We start from the raw sequence: 17597 nt of genomic DNA, 5'->3' as shown, positions 1-17597 counted from the left end.
TACGCTAATTGTTGTGGTCAAAAGTTTTTCATTACACACTCATCCATGCCTTGGTTTTCCCACACGTAATCTCGGAAAATATACAAATATACAACATAATTATCACAACAAAGACACATTATCTTTGTGTCTGATCCAGAAAATGTTGGGAACCACTGGGGAAAGACACATTACTGGAAAGCAAAGACCCAAACACTCAAAACTGCGTCACTACAACTTTTAGTTGGCCAAGAAAACTGCAGAGAGAGAGAGAGAGAGAGAGAGAGAGAGAGAGAGAGAGAGAGAGAGAGAGAGAGAGAGAGAGAGAGAGAGAGAGAGAGAGAGAGAGAGAGAGAGAGAGAGAGAGAGAGAGAGAGAGAGAGAGGCAAAAAGGCTTACATGCACTCCAAACAAATGTGAATAGTTTGGGGGAATATGTCCTGCCAATGGCCAGATTTGTTTTTTACTTAAGTAAAAGTAGCGATACCGCAATCTAGAAATACTACTCTATCCCAGCAAAAGAATGAATAATCGCTTTGGGATTAAATCTTAGTACTTTATAATGGCATTATGATTATGTTATTCTGACTCACAAGACATATTGTTCTAGATAATATAACTCAACTGGCTGAAAGTGCTCCAACAAGTCTTTTAGGTTTATACTTTCAAGCCGTGCTGTTTCTGCTGGACCATTGGTTCTCAAAGTGGGGTCCGGGGACGCCCAGGGGTCCTTGGGGGGGGGGTTTCCAGGGGGTCCCCAGCAAAAATGTCAAAACAGCATCACAATCATTTTTTTAACCACGTTATCCATTTATGCGTTGGCTATTCAAAAATAGCAGATGTACAAGCTCACAGCGCGTCACTTCGTGCCGCACTGCGAGCTTGTACATCTGCTATTTTTTGTGTGACGCCCATGGGTTTAACACCAGAGGGAGATCACCTGACCTCGTTCCCCCGCAATTTGGCTCAAACATGGGGGGGAAATGCATTCTACTAAGCTGCCACCAAAATGGTCTTCCATACCTAAAGTCAAAACTAATGTAACCCATTAAGACCTGAGGCGATTCTTAAAACATTTCTAAATCCTAACAGTTTTTTGAAAATAATCAAAAAATAATATTTTCATGATTTTTCAAAAATAGCAGATCTACAAGCTGATAGCGCGGCAGCTTGTATATCTGCTATTTTTGAATAGCCAAAGAAATCTAAAGTGACACAGATGCGTTCCAGGTCTTAAAGGTTCTATGACATTCATTTTCACTTTTTTTTTTTTTTGTTTTTTGGGGGGTTTTATGACCTCAATTACACCCAAAAAATCTGAACTTTGAACATCCAGTGGATTTTCTGTGGTCTGAATAATTAGGCTGAAAAGTAATCTGAGCTTGGCCCTTCGGCAGTGATGTCACAGCCGATTAATCCCGCCCACTCTCCTCCTAGCCCCTCCCCTCCCCTATCCTTTCCTTTGGGGGGGGGCGGAGCAGAGGCGATGATTGACAGGCAAAATCCCTCAACAGCGACACCAGCAGGCAAAGATTTATTTTTTCATTGCAGTTGAAAAGGCTTTATAAATGTGAGAGAAAAACACCTGCCATGGATCAATGGAGTGGATTTTTTTGTTAAAACTTTTTATGCACGTTTGAAGGACCATGACAAAGACTTTTAATGTGTGGTAAAACTGAACGTCATGAAACCTTTAATGGGCTAAAAGAACACCTGTCCTCAAACAACACAAGTGGACATAGTTTAACTTCTTTAACACCTTGATTGTAGAATCCTCTGAGCCCCGTGCCTCCTTTCTCTGTGAATATACCTATGATTCTTTATTCCAATATGTTTTGTATTGTATTGTATGTATTATATGTATTACTGATGAATTTAGTACAATGAATGGACCACAAACGAAGCAAGTCCCTGGGGCTTTTTGTGTTATGCTTTTAGCATTACCTTTTGACTGCACTTCTTGTACTAATAATGATCGTGTTAATAAAGTATTCAAACTGAACGGTGGAACCTTTTTCATACTTCCATACACCAGCCTCCCTAAGGTATATAAAGGTGGTAGTTTAATGTTGAAAATGGGTGGTAGTCCCCTTTAAGGGGATAGTTTGGGGAATATGTCCTGCCAAAGGGTTAGGCAACTCCAAATGTTTTGGATCTCAATTTCAAAACATTCTCTCCAGGAAAACAGCAAGAAGGACTTGTCTGGGAGGGGGGTTTGCATGCCCTCGTGGAAAAAAATAATAATAAACTGTGATGAAATTTGGGAGTCGCTGCCAGACAGACAGACAGACAGACAGACAGACAGACAGACAGACAGACAGACAGACTTTTCAGGCCAAAACATGAGAAAGTGTGAATCATAATAAACAAACCGGGCCCTCGTGGGGGGGAGTAGCTTTTACGGAGTAGCAATAAAAAAAACTAAGTACTTCTTCCACCGTTGCTCTTGGACGGCAGTGTGTTTTTTGTTTCTCTAGAGGTGAGCCGTTTGGAATGGACGTCGTGTTCAATATTTCCTTATAAATGCTCAACATATCCCAGCATCCTCAGCGGAGGGTGAGTTTACTCTTGGCAGCCAAGCCCAGGCAAGAGGGAGTGAGCACGGAATGTTCTACAAACTATGACTTCACTGCTCTCTTTCCTAGAGTGTGTGTGTGTGTGTGTGTGTGTGTGTGTGTGTGTGTGTGCGCGTGTGCGCGCGCAGCGCAGGCGTGTGCGTGTGTGTGTGTGTGTGTGTGTGTGTGTGTGTGTGTGTGTACGCACTTGTATTACCAAATGTCCCCACAAAATGTCCCCACAACGTCGATATAGTAGAATTTGACAAGTAGACATTGTGAGGACAATTTCCCAGGTCTTCACAAGATAAATGGTTGTCTAACCCATACATGGGCAACTGGCGGCCCGGGGGCCACATGCGGCCCGCGGCCCCCACCTTCACTTAATGTGCCCCGCAGGTTAATATCGGAATGCTGATATATTATTGATTTTAGCTGTTACAATTCCAAACATGCAAACATAACCCGCTACAATTACTTCAGTCTATATATGTAGCTTAATGACTGGTATAAAAATTGTATTGTCTTTTTTATGTCCAATGTATTTGTATTTAAGTTCATAAAGTTAACCTAAGTATAACTAAATGCATTTGAAATAAAAAAAAGTTAATTTTCAGGATTCCAATTCAAGCCAAAAATAAAATCTGATCTGAAAAATCAGATTTACAAGTTCAAAACGTGTCGCACTGCGACACGTTTTGAGCTTGTAGATCGGCATTTTTGCTACTTTTGTGTGACATAGAATGGGGAAGTACGGCATTAATTTACGAAAAAAGTTAAAATACGGAGATAAGAGGTGTCTGCCCGACAGTATATGCAATGTGGCCCTCTGGAGTGAGTGTGGAAATATAGTGGCCCTCTCCATCATTAAAGTTGCCCACCCCTGCTCTAACCCATTAAGACCGGGAACACATCTGTGTAACCACTTTAACCATTATTTTATACTTTGGGCTACTAAAAAATAGCAGATCTACAAGCTCATAGCGCTCAGTGCCGCGCTATGAGCTTGTAGATCTGCTATTTTTGAAAAATCGTGAACATTTGTGCAAATCTTTGAATATATATATATTTTTTAAAGCAAACATGTTTTACTCAAATCTTTGCTTCTGGGGGGTCCCTGGAACAACATATTTTGAGATGGGGGTCCGCGGGCAAATACATTTTGACATTAAACAGTTTGACCACTGATATAGCAACATACGCTTAAAAAAAAACTGTTAGGATTTAGAAGACATTTGTAGAATCCCCCAGAAGCAAAGATTTGAGTTACAAATGTTCGCTTTGAAAAATATGTATTGAAAGATTTGCGCGCATTTTCATGATTTTTCCAAAACAGCAGATCTACAAGCTCATAGCGCGGCACTATGAGCTTGTATATCTGCTTTTTTGAATAGCCAAAGTATAAGATAATGGTTAAAATGACAGATGCCTTGGTTAATGATTTTTAAAAAAAGAGTCAGGCTTATAATTAGGAAAAGAGGTTGGAGTTAGGGTTAGGGTTAGACATTCAGAGGTTAGGTTTAGGGGTTAGGGATGGAGTTATGCCTGTCTTAAACTTTGTTGTGTGCCCGTGCCGGGCAGCGGAAATAGCCGATCTACAAGCTCACACGACATTACGCTGCGACACATCGTGAGCTTGTAAGGCTGCTATTTCTGCTGCGTGACACTGGCACACAACAAAGTATAGCTCAGGCTGCCGTCAAAAATGTTGTATAGTAGTACCAACGTGTGTGTGTGTGTGTGTGTGTGTGTGTGTGTGTGTGTGTGTGTGTGTGTGTGTGTGTGTGTGTGTGTGTGTGTGTGTGTGTGTGTGTGTGTGTGTGTGTGTGTGTGTGTGCACTACTCCAGATCATGTGTATTCCTTCCCAAAGCCGGTTTGTGTTGGAATTATCTTATATGGAATATTTTAATTTTTGTCGCATTCCTATGCCAATAATTTGATGACGAGCAGTGGGTTCCGGTAGGAGACACAAAGGACACTCTTTGAGTAATCGATAGAAAAAGAGTCATTTTGGGGGTGAACTATCCCTTTAAGCTACCGTAAGCATGGTCTCCATGAGTGACAGCGGGTCATATCACAGAGATGCACTGTATAAAGCAGTGGTTCTCAAAGGAGGGGTCCGGGAACACCCAGGAGTCCTTGAGTGGGTTCCAGCAAGAGGGGGTGGGGGGGGTGTCCCCAGCAAAATGAGGAACAGTTTAAACTTTAAACACTAAATGTTGACCATTCGAAAATAGCCAATCTACAGATCTGGTATTTTCTAAACGTTTCGACAGATCTTCTCTTATGGAGGTCCCTCCCTGGCACAAAAGCTTTTCAAATGGGGGTCCAAGGCCAAATACATATGAATTTGGGGGTCCTTAACTCTTTCACTGCCAAGAGTATTTTCATAAAGTAGTGCCAGCGATTTGCGTGTTTTTACATTTTTTTATTTTGTAATTTTTCATTCAAATAAATTCTCTGATTGGGGTTTTAAACACTTACGACAGTTCTACCAGTAGAGAGCAGCAAATCGACACATTGATCGCCTCGTTGCCAAACAGGCTTACGTCACATCCGGTCATTAACCGGATGTGACTTTTTCGACAATCGCTGATCGGGCTAAATTACGATGTGATACACAACTACGATGACTGTTAGTCACCCAGACCAAAGAGAATAGAAGTAGACCTCTCCGTTCGTTTTTATACCGTGTGAAAAAACGTGACTTTCCCTATTCTGGCCAAAAATGACGCGGGAAAAAAATTGAACCGGAAACGGAATCTGCGTCATGAAACCGGAACCCAATGAGTCTGAAGGAATCAGAAAGCGAAAGTGATCATGAAAAATAAACAGAATAGCGCGACCACAGTAAAAAGTAAAAACTCAGGATTTCTCGTTCTGGCAGGGAGGATATTCAGAGAAAACTCGGGATAACTCGGGGCTTGGCACTGAGAGAGTTAAGATGAAAAGGTTTGAGAACAACTTGTATATCGTCTCTGTCGGGTGGAAACCTTATATGTCCAAAACTGTTACTTTTCAGGATTCAAATTCAAAAATAGCAGATCTACAAGCGTTTTGAGCTTGTAGATCTGCTACTTTTGATGCTTCCATGTGGCGCTGTAGTGTGATCAAGTAGGCCGTTAATTTACGAAAAAACACAAAAAGTTCAAATATATAGATAAGAGGTTTCTGCCCGACAGCAACGATATATATATTTGGGGGTCCTTGACATGAAAATTTTGATTCCCAAACGTTTGGCAACGGACCCCCATGGTTAGCCATTAAGTTACAGACTTGGGTAAGGGTCCATTTGGTTCCTGGGGAGACCCCCTGGAACCCCCCTCAAGGACCCCCTGGGGGGTTAGGGTATATAGGTACTGACTTGTGTGTGAGTCCAGGCTTGAGGCTGTTCATGGTGGGCTGCATGGGGGGGACTTTGCCTTGCGGTTCGTTCTGCCGGCTCTTCTGGTGACGCAGGAGTAGGAGACGACCCAGCTCCTCGCACCACGATGACAGCAGGGCTGCAGAGAGACACATACACACACACACACACACGTTAGTCTCCTGTCTCCGTCTCTCACACTGACATGGACATATGCCGACCTGTGCATGCACATGTACGCACATGGTGGGAACACAGAAAGACACACACACACACACACACACACACACACACACACACACACACACACACACACACACACACACACACACACACACACACACACACACACACACACACACACACACACACACACACACACACACACACACACACTCCATCATTCTGGTCCATTAAAGATCGGTTTTTCACCGTGCATTCCTTTCATTGCAAAGATACAGCCCAGGTATGTAAAGACAAAAAGAAACTCTCAAATACTGCAATCCGCAACCTTTTAAAAAACTCCATTCACAATAATTTACGGCTTCACATAAAACATGTCCCTGCCGTGCCTCGTACTTCAGCGTTTTACCTTGTAAAAACGTTGCCATCTTTGATTATGTCGGGGTTAAGCTGACTCAACAGAGATATATATCGACTTTGATGAAGTGCAGTGTGTGTGTGTGTGTGTGTGTGTGTGTGTGTGTGTGTGTGTGTGTGTGTGTGTGTGTGTGTGTGTGTGTGTGTGTGTGTGTGTGTGTGTGTGTGTGTGTATGTGTGTGTGCGTGTGTGTCTCCAACCGTCATTTCACACTATTCCTTTTGGCCTCCGGGGGGCAGCCTAACTCAATAAACTGCTCGCTGGCGGTGAAGGCTGTGTGTGGATTTCACTGACACACTGAAACACACACACATACACACACAGTCTCCATCTATCTGCAGAGACTGGTCTTTATCAGCCGTACTAAAGAACCCCCCCCCCCTCCCCGCCTGTGTTTCTTCAGGATGAGCAGAAACTGATCAGACACAGAGAGAGAGAGAGAGAGAGAGAGAGAGAGAGAGAGAGAGAGAGAGAGAGAGAGAGAGAGAGAGAGAGAGAAAGAGTACTAGATGGAATCTAATTGTACAGTATCCAGTATGTCTAAGGCTCAGTGGTCCTCAAATGTTTTTCAGGTCAAGGACACCCGATTATAGTGGTATTTTGGTGTCAGAGGAAACCATTGCAACCAGTTGAACATGGCAGAGAACATGCACCTCAGCCTCTTGTAATATACATCTGCAAGTAACCCCATGAACATGCATCAGCAAGTAACTAGCAACTGAAGCTGTCAGTAAAAAAAAAAAAAAATACAGTATTTTGCCTCTGAAGTATTGAAAAAAATTGCAATTAAAGTGAAAGTACCTCAAGTACCCATACGTTAACCCATTAAGACCAGGAAATCATCTGTGCCATTTTAAGATTTCTTTGGCTATTCAAAAATAGCAGATCTACAAGCTCATGTCATATGAGCTTGTAGATCTGCTATACAAAAAAAAAAGAAAACAAAAAAGGAAAATGTGTGCACATCTTTGAATATATATATACATTTTTAACTCCAATCTTTGCTTCTGGGGGTCCCTGGTCCGCGGCCAAATACATATCATTTTGGGGGTCCTTGGCATGAAAAAGTTTGAGAACCATTGATATATACAGCAACATACATTAAAAAAAAAGACATTTGTAGAATCCCCAGAAGCAAAGCTTTCAGTTAAGAATGTTCGCTTTAAAATATATATATTATGTTCAAAGATTTTTCAAAAGAATTGCAGAACTACAAGCTACATAGCTTGTATATCTGCTATTTTTGAATAGCCCAAAGAAATCTAAGAATGACACACAGGTGTGTTCCCGGTCTTAATGGCTCAAGTACAGTACTCGAGTAAATGTACTCGGATGCTTTCCGCCACTGCCGCTAAGAGCAGCACTCTATGCCTCTCTCCTCTTAGCGGCTCTCGCTCTCTTCCACGTATCGATCGGAGGAGGAGGAGGGTAATGACTAATCAGACTGCTCAGCATGCTCCGAGCGTCTGCACACACACACACACACACACACACACACACACACACACACACACACACACACACACACACACACACACACACACACACACACACACACACACACACACACACACACACACACACACACAAGAGAGCAGAGGACATGCTCTATTACACTGCTTCCCAAACAGTGGGTCGGGAACCGAGTGCCGCGCTATGAGCTTGTAGATCTGCTATTTTTGAATAATTAAATAATGGTTTAAGTGGTTACACAGATGTGGGAGCCATCTTTGGGTCGCGGACACATTTTTATGGGGTCGCAAATAAATATATATTTTCCTACATTTAAAAAAATATATATATATATATTATTTCATAAGATCAAAAAAAGTTTAAACAAAAAAATCCCAACTTCAATTAAAAACTATTCAATTAAAAAAATAAGTATTTCATAACTAAATTAGTAGTGAAAGTAGCAGATCTACAAGCTTACGACGCGTTGTGAGCTTGCAGATTTACTATTTTGCTATATATACTTGCCTGGGCAAACGTGTCATTTCTCTTTTGGGTCTCGAGCGTTTTGGCCACTGCTCTATTAGGGCCGGGGCAAATAACCAAAAATATATCGAAACCAATATTTAGAACCAATAACCAGCTTATAACCAAATAATCCAGAAGCAAGATTTTGGGGGGGATAATTCCCCCCCCCCATCAACGAATCAGCACGAATGAATTCTAATTGATTTCTTTTAAAATTATTGACCAAATTGATTAGCTTGATTAGACTTTGTTGTGCAATGGCGGCGTACAAAAATAGTGAAAACAGCCGATCTACAAGCTCACAATGCATTGTGAGCTTGTAGATCTGCTATTTATTTTACAAAGTTCACACCTTAAGTACCCCTTAAGTACCATTTAATGACTCACAGTCAAACAAGATGAACACATACAGTCAACATAGGGCTTAATTGGTTAAAAGTAACTTGTAACTAAAGTTTCTCAAATAACTGTAGTGGAGTAAAAAAAAAAAAATCCTCTAGAAAAAAATGCACACACTCAAGTAAAGTAAAAGTACCTCAAAAATTGAACTTAAAAAGTACAGTACTCGAGTAAATTAGTTAGTTTCCTCCATCGCTGCTCAAAATGCTCGGAGGGTCTCGTCGCTGACGGACAAGAGAGAGAGGAGAAGGAGAGGACGTGTTCTAGAGAGAGCGCTGGCGTTCTGCTCGGCCTCTCCATCCATAAAACAAGACGCCTCGCCCTGCACTCTTAACCCATTAAGACCGGGAAGGCTGTTCAAAAATAGCAGATCTACAAGCTCGCCGCGCTATGAGCTTGTAGATCTGCTATTTAAAAAAAAAATCATGAACATTTGTGCAAATCTTTGAATATATATATATTTTTAAGCCAACATTTGTAACTCAAATCTTTGCTTCTGGAGGATTCTACAAATGTCTTCTAAATCCTAACAACATTCATTCAAACCTTTATTTATTCTCGAAAGACATTGAGGTTGCCCTCATTTGCAGTGTCGTCGAGATATAGCACAGTACAACATCAATACAACATATATAAAAATATACAACATCATATTCATATCAATAACAAATTAAAAACAGTTACAGACATTTGTGGGTAGATCTGCAATCAAAGATTTAAATTGACCTTATGTTATGGGCGAACTGATCTTAAATTTCAGCTGCAGGTCATTCCACGTAGTTGGGGCACTAACGCAAAAGGCTGTTTTCCCCAGTTCAGTTTTTACCCTAGGGACTTTTAGCGTCAGCCAGTTATTTGAGCGTGTCCCATGCGCTCCAGGATTCCATTCCATCAAAGAGTTTATGTATAATGGCAAAGTCCCATCAATTGCCTTAAAAATAAATAGGTACCAATGTTTGTTTCGCCTGTCAGCCAAGGATGGCCAACCTACCCTGTCATATAGGATGCAGTGATGGGTCCTAAAATGTTCACCAGAAATGAAGCGCAGAGCAGAGTGGTAAACTGAATCTAAAACCTTGAGGGTAGAAGGGGAAGCATTCCTATAGATGACGTCACCATAGTCTAAAACAACAACAAAAACTTGTGTTGCTTTAATCAGTGGTTCTCAAACTTTTTCATGTCAAGGACCCCCAAAATGATATGTATTTGGCCGCGGACTCCAATCTGAAAATATTTTGTTCCAGGGACCCCTAGAAGCAAAGATTTGAGTAAAAAAATATACATATATATTCAAAGATTTGCACACATTTTCACGATAAAAAAAGAAAGAAGCAGATCTACAAGCTCGAGTGCCGCGCTATTTTTGATGTGTTCCGGGTCTTAATGGGTTAATGAACACCCAGTTCCACTGGCTGGCGCCCGGGCCATCCTCAACACATCTGAGGGCTCAATATTTTAAGACTTCTGATAATGCTGAACCTACAGATCTCAAGAATAGGTTTCATGAGGATAGGATCATCTAAATTCTTGTCAAGGCATGGAGGAGAGGAGAGGAGAGGAGAGGAGAGGAGAGGAGAGGAGAGGAGAGGAGAGGAGAGGAGAGGAGAGGAGAGGAGAGGAGAGGAGCAGTGTTGACAGGTCTGCTTATTATAAGCGACTTTGGGCTTGTTTTTCTGGATAGTTGCTTGTAAATATTGGTGGTTGTGTTTTTTTTGGGGCTTGTTTCTAAAGTGTAGTTGCTTATTTGGGCTTGCATCCAAATTTTGGGATTATTGTTTAAACCAGTGGTTCTCAAAAAGTTTAATGTCAAGGACCCCCAAATGAATGTGTATCTGTCCACGGACCGGACCCCCATCTGAAATTATAATTCGTGCCAGGGACCCCCGTACCAGATTTGTGTTGCTAAAATGTTTTTCTCAAGAGTTTTTTGAAAAGAGCAGATCGCAGCTTGTAGATTTGCTATTTTAAAACAGCTGACATATAGGTTTGAAGTGCTCATGTGGCCTACACGCTTCTTTTTTGTCTTGTTTTCATAGACCTGGTTGCTTATTTCTCTCACAAGATCTGGCAACGCTGGAGAGGAGAGGAGAGGAGAGGAGAGGAGAGGAGAGGAGAGGAGAGGAGAGGAGAGATATTTTTTTTCCCTCTAGAGGGTGGAGAGAGCCAGGCCTCCTCCTAGTTAAAGAGAAATTATTCCACCCTGCCATTACAGAGAGCTTATCTCCCCACTAAATCACCACCTCCACACTGTGGACCGGTCTGCTCAGCTGACAACCCACCATTTAGACCTAAAGACCAGCTCCACGCACACAGCCGATGCAGACAGCCAAACAGTTCTACATGGCAGAGACACGGGCCATGGGGGAATACTTTTCTGCTGGGTTTAGAAGAAGAGTGACTTCATGTACAGTATCTGCCGGGCCATGACCCCGCGCTGTGTCTAGAAGCCAGGGTTGCCAGATCTGCTTATCAAAATTTCCCTGCAAGATTTTATTAAGGCCATTCATAATAGAGAGGAGGTATTCTCCTGGTGCTGTACCGTGCAAATTTAGAAAAGCTTAGCAGAGTCTACATTAGCGGTTCTCAAACTTTTTTCATGTCCATGACTCCTTGACCTGAGCTTGTAGAGCTTGGAGATCGGCTATTTACAAATAGCTGATGTATATAGGGTTAAAGTGGTTAAACCATAGAGTTAAAAAAATAATAGAGAGGGCACCGGAAATCCCCTGCCCATCCACTTGGTATGGAGTAGCTCACCCAGCGCATACTACTCCCTTTTCACCCCTTCTTCCTGGTTGGGAAATGTGAAGGGCGGGGCCTATTTGGGGCCTCTGTGACACGGCCGTAATAGAGAGTATGCACATGCGTCACTTGTCCACCGGGACACGCCCCCCTCATCTAGACTGAGTGGCAAAACACTGAGCAGCATGGAGTGTTGGAGTTTGGAAGCGCTTGTTGGAAATCACTCAACGGTCCTGCGTACTACCTGTTTCTAATGTCACATAATGCAGGAGGAAGCAGGATGTTGCGTTATTGAAAACAAGCGCTTCCAAACTCTGACACTTAGAAAAATAATCACCTGCATGGAATTTATCGACAGAAAGTAGCTCTATGGTGGATCTTCTTGAAACAAAAACTTTGCAGATAGAAAGAGGATAATTCAAGCTTTCCATACAGCTGCCATGTTGGTGAGTTTAACGTTGTTTAATACAATCAGATAGGACTTTTCTGTTTGGATGTATGGACTGTCAGAAAGTAGTTTTTTGCCACTCAGTAGACGTTCCCGCATAACTTCCGGGTACGATGATGTCACTCGCATAGCCTCTATTGGCTCTATGCACAGCAGCCATATTATCACTTCCTTCACAGGTGTTACCAATGATACTAATGAAGGCTCTGTTCCATTTAGTGTAGCACAGTTGTTTCCACGACCCCCATAACTCTGAGAGTGTACAAATGGAACCAAATGGACCCGTTACACACCCGTAAGGGGCCATTTGGAAGCACATGAGGGTCCCTGAACCCCAACTTTAGACCCACTGGTGTAGCAGAGTGTTTCCAGTAGTGATGTGCGGGTCGCGTTTTTTCATGACCCGCCCCGCCACGGAACCCAACCCGTCTCAACCCGCCCCGCGAACCCATATATAAATCTATGGCTCAACCCGCCCCGCGACCCGCGTCGGGAATATATATATATTATATAGCGCTCTTTTAAGTACCCAAAGTCGCTTTAAATGTCTACAGTAGCACAACATTGTCATGGGCTAAATAAACAAGCATGTTGTTCAAAATAGTTTTATTTTATTTTTTTGCGTGTGAGAGCGGCTGACCCGCTCACCCGCAGCCCGCATAATTGCCTCTGAAATCCTGACTCGACCACCCGCGCCGCGCCGGGTGGTCGAGGGACCCGCGGGTTACCGGTCGGCCCGCTCATCACTAGTTTCCAGTGAGCCAACATGCACAATATCAGCACCCTGACTCTGTTTGACCAGAATGGAACAGAGCCTTCATTAGTATCATTGGCAACACCTGTGAATGTCTTCACACTATGGCTGCTGTGCATAGAGTGTATAAGCTGAGGTACATATGAACGGCCAGCATGTCCAATGAGCTTCACTGCTCCCTCTTGGTTCTGGGGGCTTGGGTTAAACTGATGTTGATGCTATGTTAAAGGTAGGGTAAGTGATTTGCAATTATTCAAATAATTGCAAAATGGGTCTATGTTCTGATAGTGCTCGTTACTATAGAGTGTCCTGTCCATATAAGGAGTCTCCCATGTCTCTCCAGCTCTTTATTAAACAGAAAATGCATTTTCAGTGCTCTCTCCTGATTGGCTTAAAATGTGTCACCTACCTGAAAATGTATTATATTCTGTTTACTAAAGAGCTGGAGAGACCCCTGTCTGTGACCGAACAAACGCTCTGTAGCAATGATTACTATCAGAATATAGTACTTTAACCTTTTTAACAAAAACAAAACAAAAACAAAATATATATATATATCACTTACCCTACCTTTAACTAATTTAGCTGGGGACCCTTTGGAATGCCCCCAAGGACCCCCTGGGGGTCCCCGGACCCCACTTTGAGAACCACTGCTTTAAACGCTAAATGCTAAATAAAGTGTTCTTTTATCTTGGCTAGTGGAATAACACAAGAGGATTTGCTATAAGACCAGCGCCAATCCAGACAACACTGGAACCAGAATTTTTTTTTTTACTTTCTTCGCTGTGCCCTCTCCTTCACTATCTCTCCCCTCTTTCATCCATTTCTATTAAACCTCATAATTCCTATAATTCAATCATAGTCTCTCTATCAGCTATACCTGGTAAAGACAAGGCAAGGTCACCTACTTAAAGGCTCTTTGGTAGGGCTCTATTCACCCACTAATGACTGCACATCACTGGCTTTGTGCAGTCCTGGAGAAAAAAAAGGCATTGACTTCCACAATACCCATTAAGCATTCCATTAAAAGCCTTTTTGCCATGCAGAATGTACTGTAAAGTGGATTTTGAGACGCAATGAAAATGCCTGATTACCATTTTATTAACAACATGAACCCCCGGTGTCCCTGTTCTAGGGTGAACACTCTGCCAAGATCTACAAGCTTATAGAAGTAAGTAAGTGAGTAAGTAAGTAGCCTTGGGGACCAATGGTTTCCATGCCATGTGGCCCATAGAGCAGTGGTTCTCAACCTTTTCAGGCCGTGACCCTGACTCTGTTCCACAGATGAATATTGTGAAAATAGCAGATCTACAAGCTCAAAACGCCTCGCGTTTGCGAGGCGTTGTGAGCTTGTAGATCTGCTGTTTTCACAATATTATTATTTGACAATTTGGCCAATGTTTTATAGTATAGTTTGTTGCTTAATTTTGATCCAGTAATGGTCTTTGTCTTTTTTTTTTTAGGTATTAAAAAGGTCTTAAACTTGTCAGTTCACTATCATCTGGGGACCCCCCCAAACTCATGTGGGGACCCGACCCACACGTTGAGAACCACTGCCATAGAGCAGGAGCCTCGCCATTTCAATAGTATGAGGTGTCAATGTTACAAATTCATCCCCCAGCAATGATGTAGCCTACAGGTACACCCCCCTGGAAATGACACTATACTAGTATATGTCACAGGGACCTACCCCTCAATCCAACCCCTGATGCAGCTGAGTGCCAAGCAAGGAGGCATTGGGTCCCGTGTTTATTGAACCCCGATCCTCCCAATCCCAATCAGCAGGGCACTCTAACCACAAAGGCCCAGTGAGCTAGTAGTACAAGCTCATATAGAAACAACATGTGTATCGCCACGGGATTCGAACCCGGCTCTCCTGCGTGGGATAAGGGACACTAAAAAAGGCCAAACATCTAATCCACTAGCCTAAAGGATAGATAATCCCCCCACTGACCTGGGGAGATACAGTATTAGGCTTTTTGGTGGGGTTCGAGGACCCACCAGGGGATCCTTGAGAGGGTTAAATGCGGCCTTTTGAAGAAGTCACCGCATTCATTGAGTAATACGGTACCTACAGACATATGGCTACGGGCACAGGTGGACAGTAACTAAGTACATTTACTAAACTCTACTTTCGTTTATTTTATACTTCTACTCCACTGCTTCTCAGAGGCAAACATTGAACTTTTTACTCCACTACAATTATTTGAAAATATTAGATACAAGTTACTTAAATGACTTTATTATTCGATTACTATTACCATACATACTATACATGAACCAATTAAGCCCTATTTTATACTCGAAAATAGCTGCGAAACGCCGCGTTGTTGTGAACTGCTATTTTGACAAATTCAGAAAAACAAAAAAAACTTTTAAAAAAAACTGTGAAATACATTTTGAAGCCAATGCTTTTGTACTTTTACTCAAGTAAAAGTTTGAATCCAAGACTATTACTTGTAACAGAGTATTTTCATATTGTGGTATCGCTACTTTTACGTGAGTAAAATACATCTACTTCTTCCACCACTGCGTTGGAGGCCGACTCGGTTAGCAGAGCCCCCAGCCTGTTCTCACCTCTACCTCAGCGCCTAGGGAGCGAGGTAAGCCCTGGCAACAGCCTGCAAGCCCCATTAACTAATGACAGAGTGTGTGTGTGTGTGTGTGTGTGTGTGTGTGTGTGTGTGTGTGTGTGTGTGTGTGTGTGTGTGTGTGTGTGTGTGTGTGTTCGTGCACAAACCCACTTTCTTTTACAAGGAAACCCCGATGCTAATCACCATGAGCTCAGAGTGTGTTTTCTTAGCGTGTGTGTGATTGCGCACGTACGTACGCGTGCGGTAAAAGTGCTCTCCTACTGAGCATGTCATTGGACGGTTAAACCATCTGCAAGAGGTAAGAAAATCATTCCAGGATGAGAATTAATAGTGCACACCCACTACGTAAGCGGACATTTAGTCTTTAGTTAAAAGTTTTGCTAGGCCTGTCCCAAACTGTGATTTGTGAAACAGTGTGAAAGCGCTACCACACGGCGCTAGCTCTGTGTTTCCTAAACAGTTAGCACAATATGAAAATTATGCTTCATTCTAAACCTATATTCTACACATACGCAGTGGTGGAAAAAGTTATATTTTACTTAAGTAAAAGTATCAATACCGCAATGTAGAAATACAAGTGCAAGTCCGGAATTCAAAATTTACTTGAGTAAAAGTACAAAAGTATTGGCATAAAAATGTACTTAATACCAAAAGTAAAAGTACTCATTAGGCAGAATGTCCCATTAAGTTTTCAAAATTTATAAAACTCATTTGAAAATAGCAGATCTACAAGCTCACAACACGTCGCATCACAACACGTTGTGAGCTTGTAGATCTTCAAATACCCGAAATATATATAGAGCTTAAGTGGTTAATGTATGTTTAGCAATAAAAATCTAAATCTAGAATGTAACTAGTAACTAAAGTTTTACAATATTTTCCTCTGAGATGTAGTGGAGTAAAAGTAAAGTAAAAGTATTGAAAATCGGAAATACTCCACTAAAGTAAAAATACCTAAAAATTGTACTTAAGATCGAGGCGTTAACCTTTGCTTTTAGGAAATATCCGAGACCATTGGAATTCCTGGAAGACGCTTCTGAACATGCATTCTATGGCTAGTTTGACCCATTCCAATAGTCTTGGATGTTATAGAGATGACTGAGAACTAGAATCCATGCATACGGTGAGACTTATCCGATGGTGTAAACATGCCAGACTACCGATCTCACACGTCATCACTGCTGTCTGCCTCATGGCTCCCGTCTCTCTCCACTGTACTACACAAAGTGGAAACGCCATTAAAAAATAAAGTGTAACCCGTCTACGGTGAATAGTGAAGTACAATCTTTTCTAAGCAATCTGTCAAAACAATTGACATTGCTAGTCCTCGGCAATGTAACAGACAGCTTAAAGCTTCAGTGACAATATGTATATACAGTATATATTCCCTGCACAGGCCACACTATTCACAGAAAGCTCTGACACATTAAGTCTGATTCACACTCCACAGTATGACGGTGTTGCTTGCCAAAAAGACCATGCTCTTATCTTATCGGCAAGAGACGGCAATGGAGTGTGAATCGGGTTAGGAGTGCAACAGTAAATAATACATTTACTCAATTATTTTAAATATATATATCGATAAATCAAATAATACTGAATCCCTATTTTGAGCATGCCACTTATAGGCAAAAGAAAAAGATTGTCTATTTTCACTATTTTTGCACCATTGCGCGATTGAACCCATTCAATCCGGGAACACATCTGTCTCATTTTCGATTTTAGCCATTATTTTATACTTTGGCTATTCAAAAATAGCAGATATACAAGCTCATAGTGTGGCACCGAGTGCCGCGCTACGAGCTTGTAGATCTGCTATTTTTGAAAAATCTTGAACATTTGTGCAAATCTTTGAATACATATTTTTAAAGCGAACATTTGTTAAAAATTTTGTTCCAGGGACCTCCAGAAGCAAAGATTTGAGTAACAAATGTTCTCTTTAAAAATATATATATTCAAAGATTTGCACACATTTTGAAGATTTTTCAAAAAATAGCAGATCTACAAGCTCATAGCGCGGCACTCGGTGCCGCGCTATGAGCTTGTATATCTGCTATTTTTTAATAGCCAAAGTATAAAATATGGATAAAGTGGTTACACATAATGTGTTCCCGGTTTTGCATGGGTTAAGTATAAATTGTTGGCCTTTTTGTGGGTAACCGATTTGCTGAATAAAAACAA

General features: G+C 41.8%; 1 protein-coding gene across 1 annotated transcript in view; it reads right to left on the bottom strand.

Moving 5' to 3' along the window:
• Nucleotides 1-17597, bottom strand: part of LOC308100915 (zinc finger MIZ domain-containing protein 1-like) — a 308008-nt gene that overhangs the window by 28561 nt on the left and 261850 nt on the right. The window contains 1 exon segment of the mRNA XM_080450101.1: nucleotides 5900-6038. Coding sequence (XP_080306227.1) covers nucleotides 5900-6038 — 139 coding nt within the window.

The sequence above is a fragment of the Gymnoscopelus braueri genome (assembly GCF_963280865.1).
Source record: "Gymnoscopelus braueri genome assembly, chromosome: 14".
NCBI classification, from domain to species: domain Eukaryota; kingdom Metazoa; phylum Chordata; class Actinopteri; order Myctophiformes; family Myctophidae; genus Gymnoscopelus; species Gymnoscopelus braueri.
The sequence above is the reverse complement of the archived record's forward strand: the minus strand, read 5'-3'. Positions and strand labels throughout refer to the sequence as shown.